We start from the raw sequence: 18931 nt of genomic DNA, 5'->3' as shown, positions 1-18931 counted from the left end.
TCTCAGCTTTCCCATCTGTAATTTGGGAGGGAGAGAGGGACTGGTTGTGTGCGCCCCCTTCTAAGCCAGACAACTTGGAGTTGGGACTGTTGCCATCATGGAGACTGCAGGGTGGGGAGGGGAGGGGACTGCAGGGTGGTCCTCTGGGACCAGGGAGGGACAAGGGCTGAAGGGGAAGCTGTCCTTAACTTTCTCACCTTCTGGATGCTTCAGTCTTTTTTTTTTTTTTTAATGTTTTTAATGTTTATTTTGAGAAAGAGAGACAGAGACAGAGCATGAGCAGGGGAGGGGCAGAGAGAGAGAGAGAGAGAGAGAGAGAGGGAGACACAGAATCGGAAGCAGGCTCCAGGCTCTGAGCTGTCAGCACAGAGCCCGACGTGGGGCTCAGCAGGACGCGATCCGTTCCCACCTCCGTCCTCCAGAAGACGGGACCGTGGCTCCAAGACCGTGAGCCTTCACAGGTCGTGCTGGAACTGGCTGCCGAGCGCAAGGCAGCCTCCAAACCTGGTCTCGTCGTGGGTTCTGGAGCCCAAGCCAATAACCACCCTGCCTCCCGCGGAGGCCCGAAGCTGAGTCCTTAACCCGGTCATCAGATGAGGACACCGTAGTGTGGTCACAGGGCTGACACCCTTCGCTCCCACCAACCATCACTCGGTGCCTTACTGTTTGTTGAATGCCCACCACGTGCCAGACATTGAAACACGGAAGTGAAGACGTCAGTCGTGGTCCCTGCTTTAGAGGGGACCTCGGGTCGGGGAGGTGAATTGGAGTGGCTTTGACAAAACATGGAAGCCCAGACGGTCCTGTTTCTGATTATGGACTGGCACTCTTCCTAGGTGTGTGTGTGTGTGTGTGTGTGTGTGTGTGTGTCTTCCCCGTTTAGAGGACAAAACCACAAACGCCCCTTAGACAGTTTCTCAGGATGATGGTTACCCAGGACGCGAGCCAAACTTCAAATGCTTGCTGGTTACACCGCCCCCTGCTGTCCCCTTCTGGGAACAGCAACTTTCGGGTGCTTTTTAATAAGGCTCTAAACTGGGCTTCTGAAGGCAAGCGAGAGAGGAGGAGAGGTGATTGATTAAGGGGCACAGGCTCCCAGACAAGGATGCCAGCCAACCTTTGTGGCTTGCTAGCCAGGGGACCTTGGCAGAGTCGCTTAACCTCTCTGCACCTCAGTTTCCCCGCTTCTAAACTGTATCCGGCTCACGCTGTTGTGAGGGTCGCGTTAGCAGCATCCCTGGCTTGTCTCACATCAGCCGTCAGTTCCGTGGCTAAGATGTCACTCAGCCCTGCGGGGATTTGGGGTTCAGCCCTCCCCTCCCCACGTTCAGATGTCAGAACATTCTGATCAGCCTCGACTCTTTGTTGTTGTGTTTACATCAGATCCAATCCAGTCGCTGCCTTGGCCATCAGTTCTGCCTCCTGCGTCTGAGTCACCTTTTCAGGTCACCTGAGGAGAGAAACAAGGCATATTCAGTCAGGGGGAGTGTGTCCTGACGAGCCAGAAGTATTCGGACAGACTTTCAGAGGCCAGTGGTCCAGGGGGGGGACTCCCCGTCTCCCTGGCGGTGAGACATGGTGGCCAGTTACACAACCTCTCCAACCCCCTACGTTACGGCTTTTGCGATATTTACATCATAACGTTATTCATACTTCTTAGCACTCTTTCATGCACTAAATGGTAGCTATTATTTAAAAAAAATTTTTTTTTCAATGTTTATTTATTTTTGGGACAGAGAGAGACAGAGCATGAACGGGGGAGGGGCAGAGAGAGAGGGAGACACAGAATCGGAAACAGGCTCCAGGCTCTGAGCCATCAGCCCGGAGCCCGACGCGGGGCTCGAACTCACGGACCGCGAGATCATGACCTGGCTGAAGTCGGACGCTTAACCGACTGCGCCACCCAGGCGCCCCAATGGTAGCTATTATAACTGACCACTTACTGGGACTAGAAGTATCACTCCAGCCTAGGCCAGTATTATTGTGCCCATTTTTACAGATGGGGCTCAGAGAGTCGGCACAACTGATCCGTAAACTTGAATATTTGTTAGAGAACAAAGATGCCTCGATGTTTTTACCTAGACCTTCCTCTGATGGGCAACATTCACCAAGCCAGCACCCCCCCCCCCCCCCCCCCCCGCCAGCGCTGGACTGTAGAGTTTCCAGAATCAAGGAGCCCCAGACCTTCGCCAGGAAGAGCTCACACAGCCGGCCCATAATTTCTGCAGGCTCCAGGGGGCGCCATTCGCACCGCGAAAAGGCCGTCGAGTGTGTGGAGGAAGGGGCGCCTTTCTCTCCAGTTTGCACCAAAGGGCCGTCGGGCCTGGCCGCGACACTGCCCTCCCCCCCCCTCCCCTCTCCTCCCTTCCTCCCCTCTCTTCCCCTCCTCTCCTCCCCTCCCCCGGGTCCTCAAGCCTGGGCTCTGCCCTCTTCAGCCAGGGGTCTGGACCTCGTCCCGGGGGCCGGCGGCAGAGGGCGCGCCACCCCGCCCGGGTCCGTGGAGCCGCATCCCGCCTCCACCGGCGGCGCGCCCCCAACCACCAGGCAGGCCCACGCGGTCCGTCTGCTCCTGCCGGTACTCTTCGCAGCTCAGCTCCCGGGAACTGGGGCCCTGACAGTCGGTGGGCTTGAATTAGGACTCACAAGGAACCAGGAATCTACTGCCCATCCCCCTGCCCCCCTCGGCTGCCCCAGGGACATTTATGAGCACATCCATGGGCCCACCTCTGCGCCATGCACTTTCACGGATTATCTCTTTTCATCTCAACCCAACAGGGAGCTGCCATGGTGATTGCCCGTTTACACAGGGGGGACCCCCTCGGGGTGTTCTGTGCGCCCCCAGAGTCCCCTGCTCCTCCCCCTCCTCTCCTCGGTGGCTGGTGGGGAATGAAGATGGGAAAAGAAAGGGAAGATTTCCCTCGCCTGGGGCGCACGTCCTCTGGTGGCTTGGTTCTCGCCAGAGCAACGACCCAAGCTGGCTAGGTTTTTTTTTTTCCTGAAGGACTGTTTCGAGGGTTCTTTGGAGCCCCCACTGCTAGGAGAGGCTCACACTGTACTTTCCTTCCTGGGCAGGGGCTCCTCTGGGACACCCTACTCAAGGACCACCTCCCACCGGGTGCCACTGCCCACTCCCCTTGTGTCCTGGCCCTGCATCAAGTCTCTTCTGGGCACAGCAGCAAGTCACGGCTCCTGACCCAGGTCCTCAGCTGGCCCCCTGGAAGCCAAGGCCCGGCCCTGACGGGGTTCACCCCGTACATCCCATTCCACCTCGGACCAGCCTGCCGGCTTCGCTTCCCGCCTGCAGGCTTTCCCAGGCTTGGGTCCCGCCTAGCCTCTGAGTGCCACCGCCACCCCTGTGCCCCCCTGCCACGCCTGTGCCCCCAACCCCCAATCCAGGGCACAAAGGCCAGGCTCTGCAGATGGCCTCGTGGAAAACCCTCTTACTCAGCCTTCAGGGAGGGGAGCACCACCCCCCCCCACGGGGCGGGAGAAGTAAAGACCCACAGCACCCCAACACCTCCCTGTGGAGAGAGCCCCCCTCTGCCTGCCAGCTGCTCCCGATGGCGTCTGTCTCCGCCGTAGGTGGGAGGCACGGTCTCCCGAGGCTCCTAAAACTAGTTCCCAGCCACCTGGGTTGGAAGCGCTGCTTTAGAAGGTCTAGCACCTCGTTTTAGAATGTGGGTGCCGTTGGCAGCCCTGGCTGGAACCGGATCAGAAGAGCCTGCGTTTAAAAAATAGCATTTTATTTTGCAGCACTCTCAGACTTCGAGCAAAGCCGCAAAAATAATACCAGACTGGCGGAGGCTTCACTCAAGAGTCACCAAACGTTCACTTTTTTTTTTTTTTTTTTTTTTACTACATGTGCTCTTTCATTCTCTGTCCCTCCTTTTCTCGTTTTTCTGAACCGTTGGCGAGGAAGTCATGGCGTTAGTGGCCTTTCGCCCTTCAACTCTTCAGGGTGATCTACAAATCGGGACGTTCTCTCTTAATGTGACCGAGGTACAATTACCCGCGTCAGGAAACGAGTTGTCCTGCCAATGTCCTTTGCGGCCAAAGGGAGGCGGGGAGTACTTGAGGCTCCCCTCCAGAAAGGGTTCCATCCCGCTGGCCTGTTGCTTTTAGTCTTCTGATGTGGAATGATTCCTCGGTCTTGCTCCGTCTCCCATTTTTGGGGGGAAGACGCTGTGTATTTTGTAGAATGCCTTCAGTTTGGGTTTGTCTGAGATTTCCTGACGATTACCCTCATTGTGTGCGTGTTTGGCAGGAATATCAGAGCGGCGAGGCTGTGCGCTCAGGGCCCCCCCGGCACGAGGTACACCTGTCAGTTTATGCCATCACTGGTAAGGTGAACTGATCACTTAACGCGGTGTCAGTCAAGCCGCTGATCAATACAGTTCCTCTCTCGCGCTTTGGGTGTCTCAGCATCTTGGTGGGGAGATACGCTGAGGCTCTCTTAATATCCTATTTTCCAGCAAACACATTTATCTCATCCTTAATTTTGATATTCGTGGATGGTTCTTTTTTTCTTTTAAGTTTACTTATTTGGAGAGAGAGAGCGCACAAGCAGGGGAGGGGCAGAGAGGGACAGAGAGAGAGAAAGAGAGAATCCCAAGCAGGCTCTGCGCTGTCAGCCCAGAGCCCAACATGCAGGCCTCGAACCCAAGATCATGACCTGAACCAAAATCAAGAGTTGGACGCTTAAACGACTGAGCCACCCAGGGGCCCCCATTGATGATTCTTGGTATAATAAGTACTATGGAGATTGCCGGATTGTGATTTTTTTTTCTAATTCCGTCATTTCCTCTATATTCTCAAAAAACATTTTTGATGTTTTATTTATTCTTGAGAGGGAGAGACAGAGTACCAGCAGGGGAGGGGCAGAGAGAGAGAGAGAGACACACACAGAATCCGAAGCAGGCTTCAGGCTCTGAGCGGTCAGCACAGAGCCCGACGCGGGGCTCGAACCCACGAGGCGCGGGATCGTGACCCGAGCTGAAGTCGGACGCTCAACCAGCGGAACCACCCAGGCGCCCCTCTTCTGCATTTCTTAGTGGCATTCTCTTGTCAGATGGGAGCTGGCGGAGGCCGGACATGAGTACCAGGCCCATGAAGGGCAACCAGGCACCTGAGAAGTTGCTCAGGGCCAGGGGAGCGAGGAGCCAGCGGGGAGTGAGGGTGGGCAAGCCAGAGGTCACATACCTCCCCAGGGGACGTCTCCAGCTCTGCTCCCAGCGGTGCCCAGAGCAGCTCCCGGTGGCCGGAAGTCCTTGCCTGGCCCCCGGCGGTCTCTAGCTGTTTCTGTCTGTCCCTGCCCATCACATCCCGCACCTCACCTCTCCCAGAATCGTGTGAAGCCACAGGCACCGCGTTTGTAGCCGCGGGCTGTCGGAAGAGCCGTCATGGGTCTGGTACCGAACTCCTACCCTAACCGGTCCTCCACAGGTGGGGGTGGGGGGAGCGCTTACCTACCACGTTGCACCCCAACCCTCTTGGAGAGGAGAGAAAGGGGTGCTTCCCGGAACCCTAGGGAAAGAAAGAAACCCAGGTGAGCAGAACTCATTACCTACCTGCTTTCTTGCTTTCTTTTTTTTTAAAAGTCAACCGGGCAGCCTTAAAAACGTACCCATCCTGGGGTGAGGTTTTCTCTTTTCGTGATCTAGCCCGGGGGTTACACGAGCATCAAAAGCCCATGCCTTGCACCCACAACGGAAACTCTTGGGCCGTTTACTTGATTTGCTCTCTTCATGGGCTTGTAACTGCGTTTCAAACCTTTCACGGTTCAGAAATGGGGAAAGTCTGTGCCGGGAAGCAGACGCTGGCAGGGGAAGAGGAAAGAGCAGACACAACCAGCCTCGGTGGGGGAATAAATCCCCACGCACCAGCCCCGGGAAGCCTCGCTGATACCCTGGCCTGGGGACTCCTGCGGGCCCCTCCTGCCTCGTTCTGGGCCACACATTCTGGAGCGTGGCTCGTGCCTTCGGCGAACTATCAGGGCCGTGTCCTCATTGCCTCCAGGACTCCGATCCTCGCCCTAACCGTCCTGCCCCCTCTCTAAGCCCCGACGCTCCTTCCCTGTAAAATGGGGGAGAAGAACACGAGTTCTCAGGGTTGCGGATCCAATGAATACAAAAACACTTAGCATCTTCCCTGGCAAGGAAGGTGCTGGGTAAATAGGAGGGATTATTAGGGTCTCTCTCAGCCCCGCCAGGGTATGGATGTGGATGGCAAACATTCACGAAGACCTGTGCACGTCAGTCACGGTGCTAGGGCCAGGAGGAGAACCATAGATAAGATAGGCACCGTCGAGGGTGTATAGGCCGTCACAGGGAGGCAGGAGTGAGGGGCAGGACAGCATGTCAGTTACAGTAATAACGCATCTATGTGGTGCTTCCTGGGCTGGGCTTTGTTCCCAGTTCTTTGTATAAATCTGATCCTGTGAGGCAGGTACTGGGTTAGACCCACGGAGGTAGAATCTGGAGACTCACTGCCAGGTCTGGGGTGGTGGCCTCGCGTCCTGAGACAGGGAACATGGACAGGGGAGCAGGGTTAGGGTACCAGCAGGCAGCGGGCACGGGGGTCTGAAATAAATAGGGATCCGGGCCCAGCGAGCTGCTGGGGGCCCAGATTTGAGAGCGACTGGTTGAGCAAAGTGGGTTAAGCCACCGAAATGGCTTATCTGTTACCCAGAGAGCGTGGGCCCACCTAGAAAGAAGCAGGCAGAGACTCTGGAGAACATGCCAGTAACCGGGAAGGACAGTCAGCAAGAATAATCCAGACTTGCAAGGACCTGGAGAGTCACACGGCAGTTGGGGCCATTTAGTTTAGGGGCAAAGCGCCCCCAGAAGGTATCAGTAAAGCCGCTGAGTGCTCAGGGGCCCCCGGTATAGCATGCTCCCCCTCCAACAGGTAAATATGTTAAACCTTTCGGTGCTTAAAATGATAAAGCTTCGGTAACCTAAAAATCTCATCTCTTCCTGAGTGACTCATTCCCCACGAGTTAAGAATAAACCTCTATTGTGCTCGTATAGCTGGGTGATTCCAGTGGGAGTGACACCTGATATTGTTGTGAACTTTACCTTACCTGACATCACATCTAGAATTTGCTCTCATTTCTCAGCCTGGGCGACTTGAGCCCCGCCCCGGCCTGAAGGATCTGGAAGGCAGACCTTTCGGGGGGCCACGTGCAGCCCTGCTTCCACGGCCCCGGGACCGATTCATTATTCAGTCCGCCGTGTGCAGGGTGGGGGCTTCGGGCCCTGATCCCTCGTGGCAACGATCCAAGGAGTGAACATGTCCCAGTGCAGCCGGTTAGACGAGGCTGGGAAACTTCTGACTGTCCCTGACACAGGAGGGGTGTTCCGGCAAATATTTGCCAAGCGGACGAAAATTTCATCATCCTTGTTATCCAGGGCGGCAAGTTCCTGCCGGGAACACAGCCGGTGGGTAGGATGGGCTCTGGCAGAGGCCAGGACCCTGCAGTGAGTGGTTAATTATTCTGGGAGTTCAGACTTGAAGGGGCCGAGGGCGGAGCCCGGCCAACTCCTCAAAAAGGCGGCTCTGGGAATCCTAGAAAGGTGAGGCTCAATTTCCTTTCTCCCGCCTCTGGGCCCTTCTCTGAACCTGTCCAGACCCATCCAGGACCTTCCCAGGAGGAAAAGTCTCAGCTCGGATCAGCCTGGGTTCCTTGCTGGGAGGAGGACCCAGGGAAGGGAAGGGGAGCCTAGCTGAACCCCTGGCTCAGAACCCCACAGCTCAGAGGGTCTCCTCGCGGAGCTGGGAGCCACGTGGCTGTCCTCCCTGAGCTTGTCACTGGTGTGTCCAAACCCTGCGTTACACTCCATTCTCCCTTAATCGTGAAATCTGGAAAACCGCCCCGGGCAAGACCCACTGGGGGCGGCGTCTCCCCTGCAATTTCTAACTGCAGGTGAGGCCCCGCTCTCAAACTAGCTGTGTGCCCTTGGGCAAATCGCTCAACCTCTCCGATCTTGTTTTTCTCACTTCTAACAGGAGTCTGTCATCACTTCCCGGTACTACTCCCTTCCTTCTGGAAATATGGTAGCACGGGCCAGTTTTACTCCCTGGTTGGGAAGCTTTACCAGGGCAGGAACATAATTCTCCTATTCACTGTCCCCTCTCCCTGAACGCAGACGTACAGGAGGCACTCCACATGCCATCTAAGTAAAAGTCCTTTAAAAAAAAAACAACAACAGGGGGCGGGGCACCTGGGTGGCTCAGCTCAGGTCCAGATCTCAGGGTTTGTGAGTTTGAGCCCCGAGTCGGGCTCTGTGCTCACGGCTCAGATCCTGGAGCCTGCTTCAGATTCCGTGTCTCCCTCTCTCTCTGCCTTGCTGCCGCTCTCTCAAAAATAAACGTTAGGGGCGCCTGGGTGGCTCAGTCGGTTAAGCGTCTGACTTCGGCTCAGGTCATGATCTCGCACTCCGTGAGTTCAAGCCCCGCGTCGGGCTCTGTGCTGACCGCTCAGAGCCTGGAGCCTGTTTCCGATTCTGTGTCTCCCTCTCTCTCTGACCCTCCCCCGTTCATGCTCTGTCTCTCCCTGTCTCAAAAATAAATAAACGTTAAAAAAAATTGAAAAAAATAAAAAAATAAACGTTAAAAAAGAAAACAAAAACAGGGGGGCACCTGGGTGGCTCAGTCAGTTAAGCGTCCTACTCTTGATTTCGCCTCGGGTCATGATCTTATGGTTCGTGAGTTCGAGCCCCAAGCTGGGCTCTGCGCTGACGGTGTGGGGCCTGCGTGGGATGCCTTGCCAACATCTCTCTCTGCTCCTCCCCTGCTCTCACTCTCTCAAAATAAATTAAAAAAAAATTAAAAAATAATAAGATAAAATAAAAAAATAACAGGAACACTTGATATTTACTCTGTGCCCAGCACCAAGCTAAGCGGTTTCAGTGCATTCTCTCATTTAATCCCCGTATTACTCAAGGAAAGTATGATGACTCCCTTTTTAACGATGAAGAAACTGAGGCCCAGAGAGGCTCAGCAGTGTCCAAGGTCAGGCAGCCTTGTACGGGGCAGCTGAGACAGAAGCCAGATCCGAACTCACATGCATCTGTAGACGAAGCCCCCTCCCTGAAGCAAAGAGGTGGGGACGTTTCCAGGAGAGAAAATGAGGCTTGAAAGCATAAAAAGGAAGTATAAAAGGAAGGAGCTTTCTGGACGGCTAAACTCAGCCTCCAGGGGGAGGGGGCGTGATGAAGGATCCCCTCCACGTTGGGAGTCCTGGTCTACACTGTTTCTGACTGCTGTGCTCAACTGTTATTTGCTCCTAAAGCAGTGGTTCTCAATCGAGGTGATTTTTGCCTCCCGGGGGACACTTGGTGATGCCTGGAGACGTTTGTTGGTTGTCACAACCGGTCCGTACTATTGGCTGGGGGCCAGACATGCTGCTAAACGTCCTACATTGCACAGGACAGCCTCGGCAACAAAGAATTATCCCGCCCGAACGTCAGGAGCGCTGAGGTTGTGAAACCCTGAGCTCGAGAAATGGGACTCCGCAATGCCGAAACCTTTGTCTGACATCCTCCTCCTGAGGTACGCATTATTTCCCTTTTACAGGTGAGGAAACAGACTCAGAGAGGTTGGGACTTAATTTAGAGCTCTCATTCAGAAAACCCGATACTATCCTATCGGCTCCCTCTTGCCCGTGGACTTGGGAGGTGACTCAGTGTCAGAGGAAATGTGATGGGTGGCGGCGGGGGGGGGGGGGTCACAGGTACAAAGAAGAGTAAGTTCGGAGTTCAGGAAATCTGGGTCTGGTCCAGCTCTGTTGTAATCCATCGTGTGACCTTGGGTAAGTCAATGCCCCCTCTGGTTTCATTCTTCTAGGGTTTTCCCCAGTACTGACAGATGCGGCCTGTCTACTACTAAGGGGTTCTTTGGGGGCTTGGAGACGGGGAGGGGTGACCTGGCTGCAGGCAGGGGCCATCTGGGGCCTTCTCAGACACCATTTCCATCTCTGCACAAAGGACAAATACAGAAGGAAGAAGATAGAGCCTCGACCCTTGGGCCTGGGGTGGGGGGGGGGGGTGGGGGGTAGGCAGAGGTTTTCCTTATCACAGCAAGATTCACCTTTCAGTAGCCCAGAAGCCAGAAGGGGAGACCCCCAGCATTATGGGGTGGAGGATGGTTGGCTGGGGGCATTCTGCTCACAGGACTAGAAGGGCTCTGGGGCTCCAGCCCTGCTCGGAAGGCAGGGGCAGGATCCCCCAGACCCTCAGGCTCCACCGAGCTCCCTTTGCTGGGCATTCTGGACCACTGGCTCCTTAGGAAAACCAGGCAGCCCCACAGTTGGAAGCATTTGGCACTGTGCTGTTTTATTTCCTCAACAGGGAAAACAGAAGGGAGGCAGGACCCCCGCTCAGCACATGGGGCACTGCCTCCCTCTGTCCCACCACCACCTTCTCTCCGGCCTCGGCTGGGAGCCCGCAGGTCGACAGAACTCCTGGCCTCTGGGATGTCGTCCTCTGCGCCACCTGACTTGCGGGAAGAAACACTCTCTCGGTCGAGGCAGAGTCAGAACAACCAGGCCGGGCGCTGCCTCCCGTGTCCCGACCCTGCCCTCAGTGGGTCTTCCCCCGGCCCTCGGAGATGACGTCCTCTGGCTGGGCACGCATGTACCACTCTACCCAGGAGCCATCATAGATGGCCACGTCGGGCTTGCCGCAGACGTAGGCCCCCAGTGCCACGTGGCAGGCTGTGACGCCGGAGCCGCACGTGGCCACCAGTGGCTGGGACAAATCCACCTTCTTGTCCTGGAACAGACGGCGGATCTCCTCGGGGCTCTTCTCCAGGCCCTCCTGGGTCAGGAAGTCCGTGAAGGGGATGTTCACAGTGCCGGGGATGTGGCCAGGTTCGATGCCTGCAGCAGGAGGGCAGGAAGGAGGGAACACACACAAAGGGGGTATGAATGGCCCCTGGGTACTGAGAGCCTCCCATGCGCCCACGGCGCTAACCCTCTATGTGCATCATCTCGTGTAGTCCTCACGGCCAGGCAACCCAGGCGCTATTCACAGGCATTCCCATTTTACGGACAGAGATGCTGAGGTTCCGTACTGCCCAAGGTCCCGCATCCAGCAAATTGCTGGCTAGAATTGGAACCCAAGACTCAGACCCCACCAGAGCCTCACTCTGCCCCCAGTTTCCCGATCACCTATGCGCCCTGGGGGCAACAAAGATACGTAAGCCCTCCGCCTGGCCAGGAGTCATTGCACTTGCCCTACAGAAATTGATCTGGCAGGGCAGACAGGCAATAACTGAGCCATTACGAGTATGAGGGTGTTACACCCTGCGGGGGGTTATGGGAGCATATTATAAGAGGTATTAACAGTAATCATGAGGGGTGCCTGGGTGGCTCAGTCGGTTAAGCGGCCGACTTCGGCTCAGGTCACGATCTCGCAGTCCGTGAGTTCGAGCCCCGCGTCGGGCTCTGTGCGGACAGCTCAGAGCCTGGAGCCTGTTTCAGATTCTGTGTCTCCCTCTCTCTCTGCCCCTCCCCCGTTCATGCTCTGTCTCTCTCTGTCTCAAAAATAAATAAAAACGTTAAAAAAAAAACCAAAAAACAAAAAACAGTAATCATGATAGCTGGTGTTACTGAGCGCTTACTTTGTGCCGGGCACTGTGAGGAGCCCCTCTGCTGTATTTTCTCCCCCCCAGACTCTAGGGGATAGAAATGATCATCCTCCCTTTTACACAGACGAAGAGCGTGAGGCACACAGACTAACTTGCCCGAGTCAGAGGGGCCCCAGAGCTGGGGCTGTTAACCACCAGGCTGCGAGGGCAGGGAAGCTTCTCTGAGAAGGTGCTGAGGGTGAGCAGGGTTCTATCAGGTAGAGAGGTCTGGGCAGTGGGGGCTGAGGGCACGCCAGGCTGGGGAAGGGGAATCTTTAGAGGGGGTAAAAGTCATTGGGCCAAAGCCCGGACATGGGGGGAGGTCGAGGCCCAAGAGGAACCAGGAGGCACGGAACACCGTAGCAGGCTTGGATTAAGATGTAGGGCTTTGGGGCACCCGAGTGGCTCAGTGGGTTGAGCGTTTAACTTCGGCTCAGGTCATGATCTCTCAGTTCATGGGTTTGAGCCCCATGTCGGGCTCTGTGCTGACAGCTCAGAGCCTGGAGCCTGCTTCAGATTCTTTGTCTCCGCTCTCTGCCCTTCTCCCACTCACATTCTGTCTCTTTCTCTCTCTCTCAAAAATAAATAAACATTAAAAAAAAAAAAAAAAGTCATAGGGCTTTGACCTGACTGCAAGGGGACACCAGACTTCCGTTTTCAAAAGATCATTTTGATCCTAGCACAAGAACCCTAGAGGGCAAGGCTAGAACACTGTTCATAAAGAGGGTCATTCCCCTAAACCCGGTCATTTGGTTTCACCACTCTCTGCGAGGCAGGTGTTAGTAATATTCCCATCTTCACGCCAAGGACTGAGACTCGCAACAAAATAAACCCTCACAGCCCATGATTCAAAAATCCCGGCCATTCAGACTCTAGGGTGAGGCTCTAGCCTCGTGGCTTCTGCCTCGACTTCCCCCTGCAGCGGGTGACACTCCTACAGAGAGCTGCGGACCCGTGTCGACAGTTATTGCTAGACCTTAGCACCCAGCCAGCGCTCTGAGCCCGTGGTGAGGTTGGAATGCGCCCTGCACCCCCAGTTAGGTGCAGCAAAGGCTCACTGAGAGACATCACGTAGAGAACCGAACTGGAGCAAGGAAGGAGAGCAAGCTCTCGGCCCAGGTTGGCCGCTGTCCGAGCAGGGCTGTCCCCGCGCCTCGAACCCCACCAAGCAAAGCAGGCTTCCCCCACCCCGCTGAACGACGGCAATGATGTGATGCCCTCCACTGATCTAGACCCAGCTTTTATGCGCACTGGCTCGGTCGGTCTCTACAACAAGCCTGCTAGGTGTGTGCCATCACCTCTTCCTTTACAGGTGAGCAAGCAGGAGGGGTGAGCATTTAAGGGCCTCTGTAAAGAGCCATAGGCACGGACGGGACGAAGCACACAGGAATTACGTCACCCTCCTTGAGGGCACCTTATGTGTGCTGAGCGCTCTATACATGTCTTCTCGTTTGACATTTGACGCTCACCGCATCCTTACCGAGCCCTGTTTCTCTTATCTTGCACGCGCAAACGCTGCAGTTCAGAGATTAGAGTAGGTGACCAGCCAAGTGGCTCACTGCCCCCACCCCCTCCCCCAAAGGGCTGAGCTGAAGGCCCTAACAGGTTCAAGGTGGAACCACATAAAATTGTCACCTATGCGGACCCCCAAAATGGCTGGCTATCAGCAGTGCCCTACGGTTGGATCTCAGGTCAACACTGCTCTGCACGGTTCCATGTAGCGGGGTCCTTCTCGAGTCCCCAGATCTCTCTGGGAGGTTGGTCCCATGCCAGCTGTTGGGTCGGTCTTCGGGGATGCACGGGGAGCAGGGCCGACCCTTACCCTGGGGCCATGTGAAACAGTAAGAGGACGGGCCCAAGCTGCTTTGTAAGCACTGAACAGAAGCCCCACCCTCATTCAGGGACGGTAGGGAGGCCGATGCCATTCAAGGACAGACTCCCAAGACCAAGTAGCAATTTCCTTGCATCCCCCCTGAAAAAGGCACCAGAGACAAAAAGCTGGGTAATGACTGCTTGCTCGCTGCAGTTTAATGTACCGCCCCAGCGCCTGGCCGGGCTGCTTCCTGACCTCCAGCAAGGTAGCCATTCTGAGACTCCATTTCCTCCTGGGTACAATGACAGCACCCATCTGTCGGGGTCATTGAAGGGCTCACACGACGGTGGCCATTGGCCTACCCGTTTGCGGGGAGCCCTGCCCACCTCATCCAGGGCTTCCCTGTGGTCTCCTTGCCTGGAGAATTCAGCTCCCAGACACAGGGCTCTGCTCCAACCCAGGCCAGCAGTCACCTCTATTCAGTTTCTCTCCAACCTGGGGCCGGTGATCCTGCCCGCGCGCGGCGCGCAGGGCCCCTCTCTCGGCCCTCTGCAAGCCTTGACCCCTTAGGGGCCTTACATTCACTCCCCTACCCCAGACTCCTCCCCCTCCTCCTCCCCCAGTCTGCCTCCATCAACAGCGGGGGTGGGTACACCCGATCAGGCCCCATGCCTTTGGGGGCTTCTCCTGCCGCCCCTCCTGTTCCGCAGAGACCGCCCTACATCCGCAGAATTGGGGTGGGGCTGTTTGGCTTCTCACCGTAATACAGGGCGCCCTGGGTTCCCAATGAGTCTGGGGGCAAAGCAAGTATTCGTGTCCACTTTTAAGGAATAAAGCCAGGGAGGCTCAGAGAGTGAGACGACTGGAAATCACATCTCACGCCCCCGCCCCATGCGGCGTCCTTCAAAGGCGAGGCGGAGGCAGGGCTCAGCGCGCCCCCGGCCCCGCGCCCCAGGTGACCTCCCGCCCCTTCGCGCGTGTTTGTTACCGTCTCGGGGCTCGGGCTCGGTGCCGCGGAACCGGCCGGCGGCGCGGGCGTCCACCACCTGGAAGCGCCGGGATTCAAGGTTCTCCTTCATGTCCTCGTACGTCTTGACGAAGGCGGGGTCAAGCGAGGCTCGGAACTCGGCGGGGGCCGGGCGGCTCTTCCCCGAGCTCAGCGGGAGACCCAGGCGGAGCCAGTGGCGCAAGCCGCCGTCGAGCAGCGACACGGTGCGGTGGCCGAAGGCGCGGAACATCCACCAGACGCGCGGCGCAGAGTAGAGGCCCTGGTCGCTGGCGTCGTAGATCACGACGTGGGTGGCGGCGCCCACGCCCAGGTGGCCCGCGTACTCCGCGAAGTGCGCCGCGCTGGGCAGCATGTGGTCGTAGGGGGACGTGCGGTCGCTGCACTGGTCGATGTCGAAGAAGGCGGCGCCGGGGATGTGGCGCTCCTCGAACTCGCGGCGCGCGTCGCGGCCCAGCTTGGGCAGGTACCAGGAGGCGTCTAGCAGCTGCAGGGGCTGTCCCGCGCGCGGGGTCCGCAGCGCCTCGGCCACCCACTGCGCCGACACGAGCGCGCGGAAGAGCTGCTGTGGGGGCATGGTGGCGGCGGCGACACCGGGGCTGCAAGCCTGGGCGACAGGGAGGATGTCAGGAGGGAATCGAGGAAGAGGCCGGCCAGGTCGCTGCAGATGCCCGCATCGCTGGGTCTGGCACTAGCCCGCAGGGGCGGTGGAGCCCCGGGAGGGCAGAGTCCAGGGAACACAAAACCGTCAGAGGCAATCCCAGGGGCAGACTTAGGTCACCGGGGCCTCCCCTCCCCACCCCCTCCCTCCCACCCAGGACACCTACACGGGGAAGAGCAAGGGAATGACCCTGACCCCTTGGAGGGGGCCAGGCGGACCCTTCATCGCTGCTTGCCGGGGTCAGGGGGGGCGGTAGGGACAGGTTCAAGCACAGGAAGGCAAGCAGGGGGCAAAGTCTCAGCCCCTCCCCAAGGTCCCTGGTGGAATTCGTAAACTTCTTCATCAAACGTTTATATAAGCAGCCTCACGGGAAATAGTAGCTGAATTTACTGACTCCTTGCTATGTATCATTTCATCTCACAATACCTCGGAACCCTGCAGGACACAGAGTAGGCTCTCAATTATTCGCCGGACAAGTAGCCTCCGGAAGGTAGGTAGGGGATATTCTCACTGTCACGGAGGGCGGCGCTGAAGTTTAAAGGCTCCAGTGGCCAAGGTCAACAGCTAAAGTGGCAGCGACACCAGAATCCTGACTCTCGCTGGCCAGTGCTGTGCAGGCCCTGGGGGTCCAGCCAGGTCAGATTTTGTCCCTTGGGCCTGAACTGAGTCTCTGAAACTCGGGGCAGCAGCGGCAACAATGACAGCGCCTCCAACCCCCCCCCCCCGTCCCTTCCACTCCCCTGTGGGCCAGCCACTGAGAGTACACACAGCCCACGACATGACACGCAGGCCACAGCCTGCCAGGGCCAGGATGCCCTGAATGTGTTGGGCACCTGTACAGACAGCCCCTAGTTCGTCAGGTGCCTCCGCGGGGGTTAGGGAAAGGTGCCCCTTCCGTCAGGGCACGTGACTGGGTGGGTGGAGCCTGAGCCGCAGGTCAACCCCCATACCCCGTTGGCAGGGCACGGCCTTACCATCCATACCAGGCCGTCCTGCCACAGAGAAGGGGTGGGGAGAGAAGAGGTGCTTCGTGGGCCAGGCCACACGCTAAGCCCCGTGGCCTTTAGTGGTGGGCATATGACAATGTCTGCCTTCTGCGCGAGGCAACTAGAGATGTGCTTTGGCCTTGCTCACACAGCTGGTCAGTTCCGGAGGCTGGACCTCTTGCCCAGCCGCGGGTCGGTGATGACCAGGGCCTAATCAGTCCACAGTGTTACCCCTCGTACCCAGCCTCTCCCAGTCTGGCTTTTAGGAACTCAACTCCACCCACGAGGCCAGGCCTTGTGCTGGACACTGAGAAACTCTTAACGTTGCCAGGCCCCGGGGGACGGGGGGCTGTGGCGGGTAAAGACAGGCCACGGGCCTGCCCAAAGGACAGCATCATTGAAGAAAGTCTGGGGTTCAGTGCAAGCACCAGGGACCGATACCTCAGCCTAGGGTGGGAGCAGAGGAAGTGGGAAGTCTTCCTGGAGGAGGAGGAAGTGCACGCAAACTGATTTGACTTTTCCAGGGGCCCAGGAAACCGCGGCTTGACCTTCAGGATGAGGAGGCTGCCCCGAGGTGGCTTTTTTTTGGCTAAGGGGCCATCTCGGTGCCCGTGGGTCCTACCACAGCTGAATAGTGTTGGCAGATGCTGTGGGTCCCTTCTTAAAGAACCCATCTGGGAACCACAGTGGCTCCTGCCCCCTGGGATTCTTGGGGCTCCTGGTTTTCTATCCAAGGATCCATTTAGAGTAGAAAGAACCCTGGACTGGGAATCAGAGCCCCGGCCTCAAGTCAGTGCGAATCACTCGGCTCCTTAACTAGCCGTGCGAGGGCGGGCATGGTAGGCTCCCCAGCCATTTTCACTTCTTATAATGGAGCTTCCAACCTTCAGCTCTTACGGTGGAGATTAATGAACAGTAATGACTGTCGAGGGGCCATCACGATGCACTACAAATGGCCGGTGTCAATAATCATTAAAAACAGCTTAATAAAAACCCAATGATTTCTGAAAAGTTATTCCCATAGGTGGCCTTTCAACAACAACACACAACAACACATCTAGAATCTTAAGAATTTCAGGATTGGGTGGGACTTGGGAGGTCTGGGGTCACCCGGCCTGGCCTTCCCCCCCCCCCCCCCCCCCCCCCCCCGCTTTATGGTCAGTTCTCACAAAGGACTGCAGGAGGCAGGAGAGGGTCCGGGGAGCAGGCTGTGTGTCACCGAAGGGCGGGGCCCAGGTCCTGGCCCCGCTTGCCAAGCCTGGACCACCTCAGGTGGGGGTGCTCTGGGTGGGGGTGCTCTGGGAGTGAAGGACTCCAGGACCCACAGGACAGCCCTAGCTGTATCTCGCGAGTGTCTATACCCACTAGGGGAAGTGTGAGCCCCAGGCTGCCATCTGGGGGGGGGGCCCTGGAAGAAGAGGGGCTCCAGGCAGACTGGGCTATCCTTGAGGACCTCCCCCTAGTCTGCTCCTTCCTGGTACCCCCCCCCCCCCCCCGCCTCTGCACGTCAGGGCCAAGCACAAAGTTCGGAAGATTCTGGAGGCCAAATGCTTGTCAAAGTATGAATGTCTCAACTTCCTGTGAGACTAGCATTATTTCAGAATACAAAAGAGCCTTTCCAAGGGAGAGGAGAAAAAGCATTCGGGACATATGTAACACGAATGCAAAAGCGGCTTAGGAGCAGGGGTGAGCCACCAGCTTGCAAGGACCAGTTGTTAAGATTTTTCAGGAATGATGTCGCCTGGTTGTTAAACACGGCCCATTGTTAAAAACCAAACGCTATAACCTTATAATTAAATAGGTTAATTAAAAACAAAGCATGAGGCTTTGGGGTGGAGCCAGGTAAACCGAGGCAGATCCGATGGGCCTCAATTGCTTGGTGTGCCCGTGGGGTGACCAGCTAGGCCTGTCTGTCTGCTCTCGAAATGTAAAGTTTCTGGCCTACTCCGTAGGGTTGTTGTGAGAAGTCAGTAAGGCCCTAGGAGCGAAGTATCTCACCGAGCAGGCCTTGGCCAATGTTAGTTTCGTTTTGCTCCGGCAAGTTCTTTGCCGGTTTCTCCTCTTGGAGCCTCGGCCTCGTCTCCCTGGCCTCTCTGTGGGGTTTCATTGGTCCTCTTCCCTCCCTCTTACCCTCTATGGTGGCACCAGGTGACCCCCCCACCCCACCCCTACCCCCCCACCTCCCCACCCGCCACTCACTCGGACGTCACCCAGCAGGCCGCCCCGAGCGGCGGCGGACAGCCATCCTTAGGGCGAACTCCGGGGCGCGTCTTCCCTCCTAGACTGCAGCCCCCTACTCCGCTCTGGCCCCGCGGGGGAGCCCCGCGCCGCGCACCCCGATGATCCACCTCCCCCCAGAGAAAGGCAAGCGCGATGCCGCAGCAGTTACCCCGGTCTCGGGCTCCGCGCTTCCGGGCTCGGTCATGGCCCCAGAGCAGGGCGCCCCCTCCCCGCGCCCGAAGTCATCCCCTCCTCCCGCCACCAACCTGACGCCGGCCGAAGGGAGGAGACTCGAGCACTGCCCACCGCCGCTGCCACTCGGAGCCGCGGCTGCTCGCGCCTTCCACTCTCTGGGCCAGGGGGACACCCGCGCCGCCGCGTCCCGCCCCGCGCCGCCCCCGCGCCCCCCGCGCCCTCCCGGCGGGTCCCCGGGGTCCGAGTGGCGCTGCGCTTGGTGGGACGGCGCGGGGGGGGGCGGCCGCGGCGGGACTGCACGAGGCGGGGGCGTGGCGGGCGGCGCGCCGTACCCCCCTCCGGCGGCGGCGCGATGGTGCGGGCCGGCCGGGGAGTTGTGAGCTCTGGGTTTGAACCGGCCAACTTCTGCAGCGGTCGGGGGC

At 57.7% G+C, this 18931-nt stretch overlaps 1 protein-coding gene across 3 annotated transcripts; it reads right to left on the bottom strand.

The window, feature by feature from the left end:
• Window positions 1-10308: 10308 nt before the first annotated feature.
• Window positions 10309-18652, bottom strand: MPST (mercaptopyruvate sulfurtransferase). Of its 3 annotated transcripts, none has more exons than XM_047066433.1 (3): window positions 18581-18652; window positions 14430-15054; window positions 10309-10879 (listed from the first exon to the last, which is right to left on the bottom strand). In XM_047066433.1, the coding sequence occupies exons 2-3, from the start codon at window positions 15022-15024 to the stop codon at window positions 10581-10583; spliced, it is 894 nt and encodes a 297-aa protein (XP_046922389.1). In that variant the 5' UTR covers window positions 15025-15054; window positions 18581-18652; the 3' UTR covers window positions 10309-10580. The 3 variants fall into 3 exon arrangements, with proteins under 3 accessions (XP_046922389.1, XP_046922387.1, XP_046922388.1); XM_047066431.1 differs by lacking the exon at window positions 18581-18652 and adding an exon at window positions 18484-18572; XM_047066432.1 differs by lacking the exon at window positions 18581-18652 and adding an exon at window positions 18294-18477.
• Between the last annotated feature and the right edge of the window lie 279 nt (window positions 18653-18931).

This window comes from Lynx rufus, unplaced genomic scaffold (assembly GCF_022079265.1).
Source record: "Lynx rufus isolate CCGP_SWC_20201006 ecotype Redwood Valley unplaced genomic scaffold, mLynRuf1.p SCAF_7, whole genome shotgun sequence".
Taxonomy (NCBI): Eukaryota; Metazoa; Chordata; class Mammalia; order Carnivora; family Felidae; genus Lynx; species Lynx rufus.
This window is presented reverse-complemented; position numbering and strand designations above follow the sequence as displayed.

Excerpts from the sequence above, each read along its gene's own strand:
- MPST (XM_047066431.1), bottom strand. The coding sequence starts at position 18,519 with ATGACCGAGCCCGGAAGCGCGGAGCCCGAGACCGGG. Across the intron at positions 15,055-18,483 it reads GCGCGGAGCCCGAGACCGGG|GCTTGCAGCCCCGGTGTCGC; the intron begins GTAACTGCTGCG and ends CCTGTCGCCCAG. Across the intron at positions 10,880-14,429 it reads CGAGCCCGAGCCCCGAGACG|GCATCGAACCTGGCCACATC; the intron begins GTAACAAACACG and ends CTCCTGCTGCAG.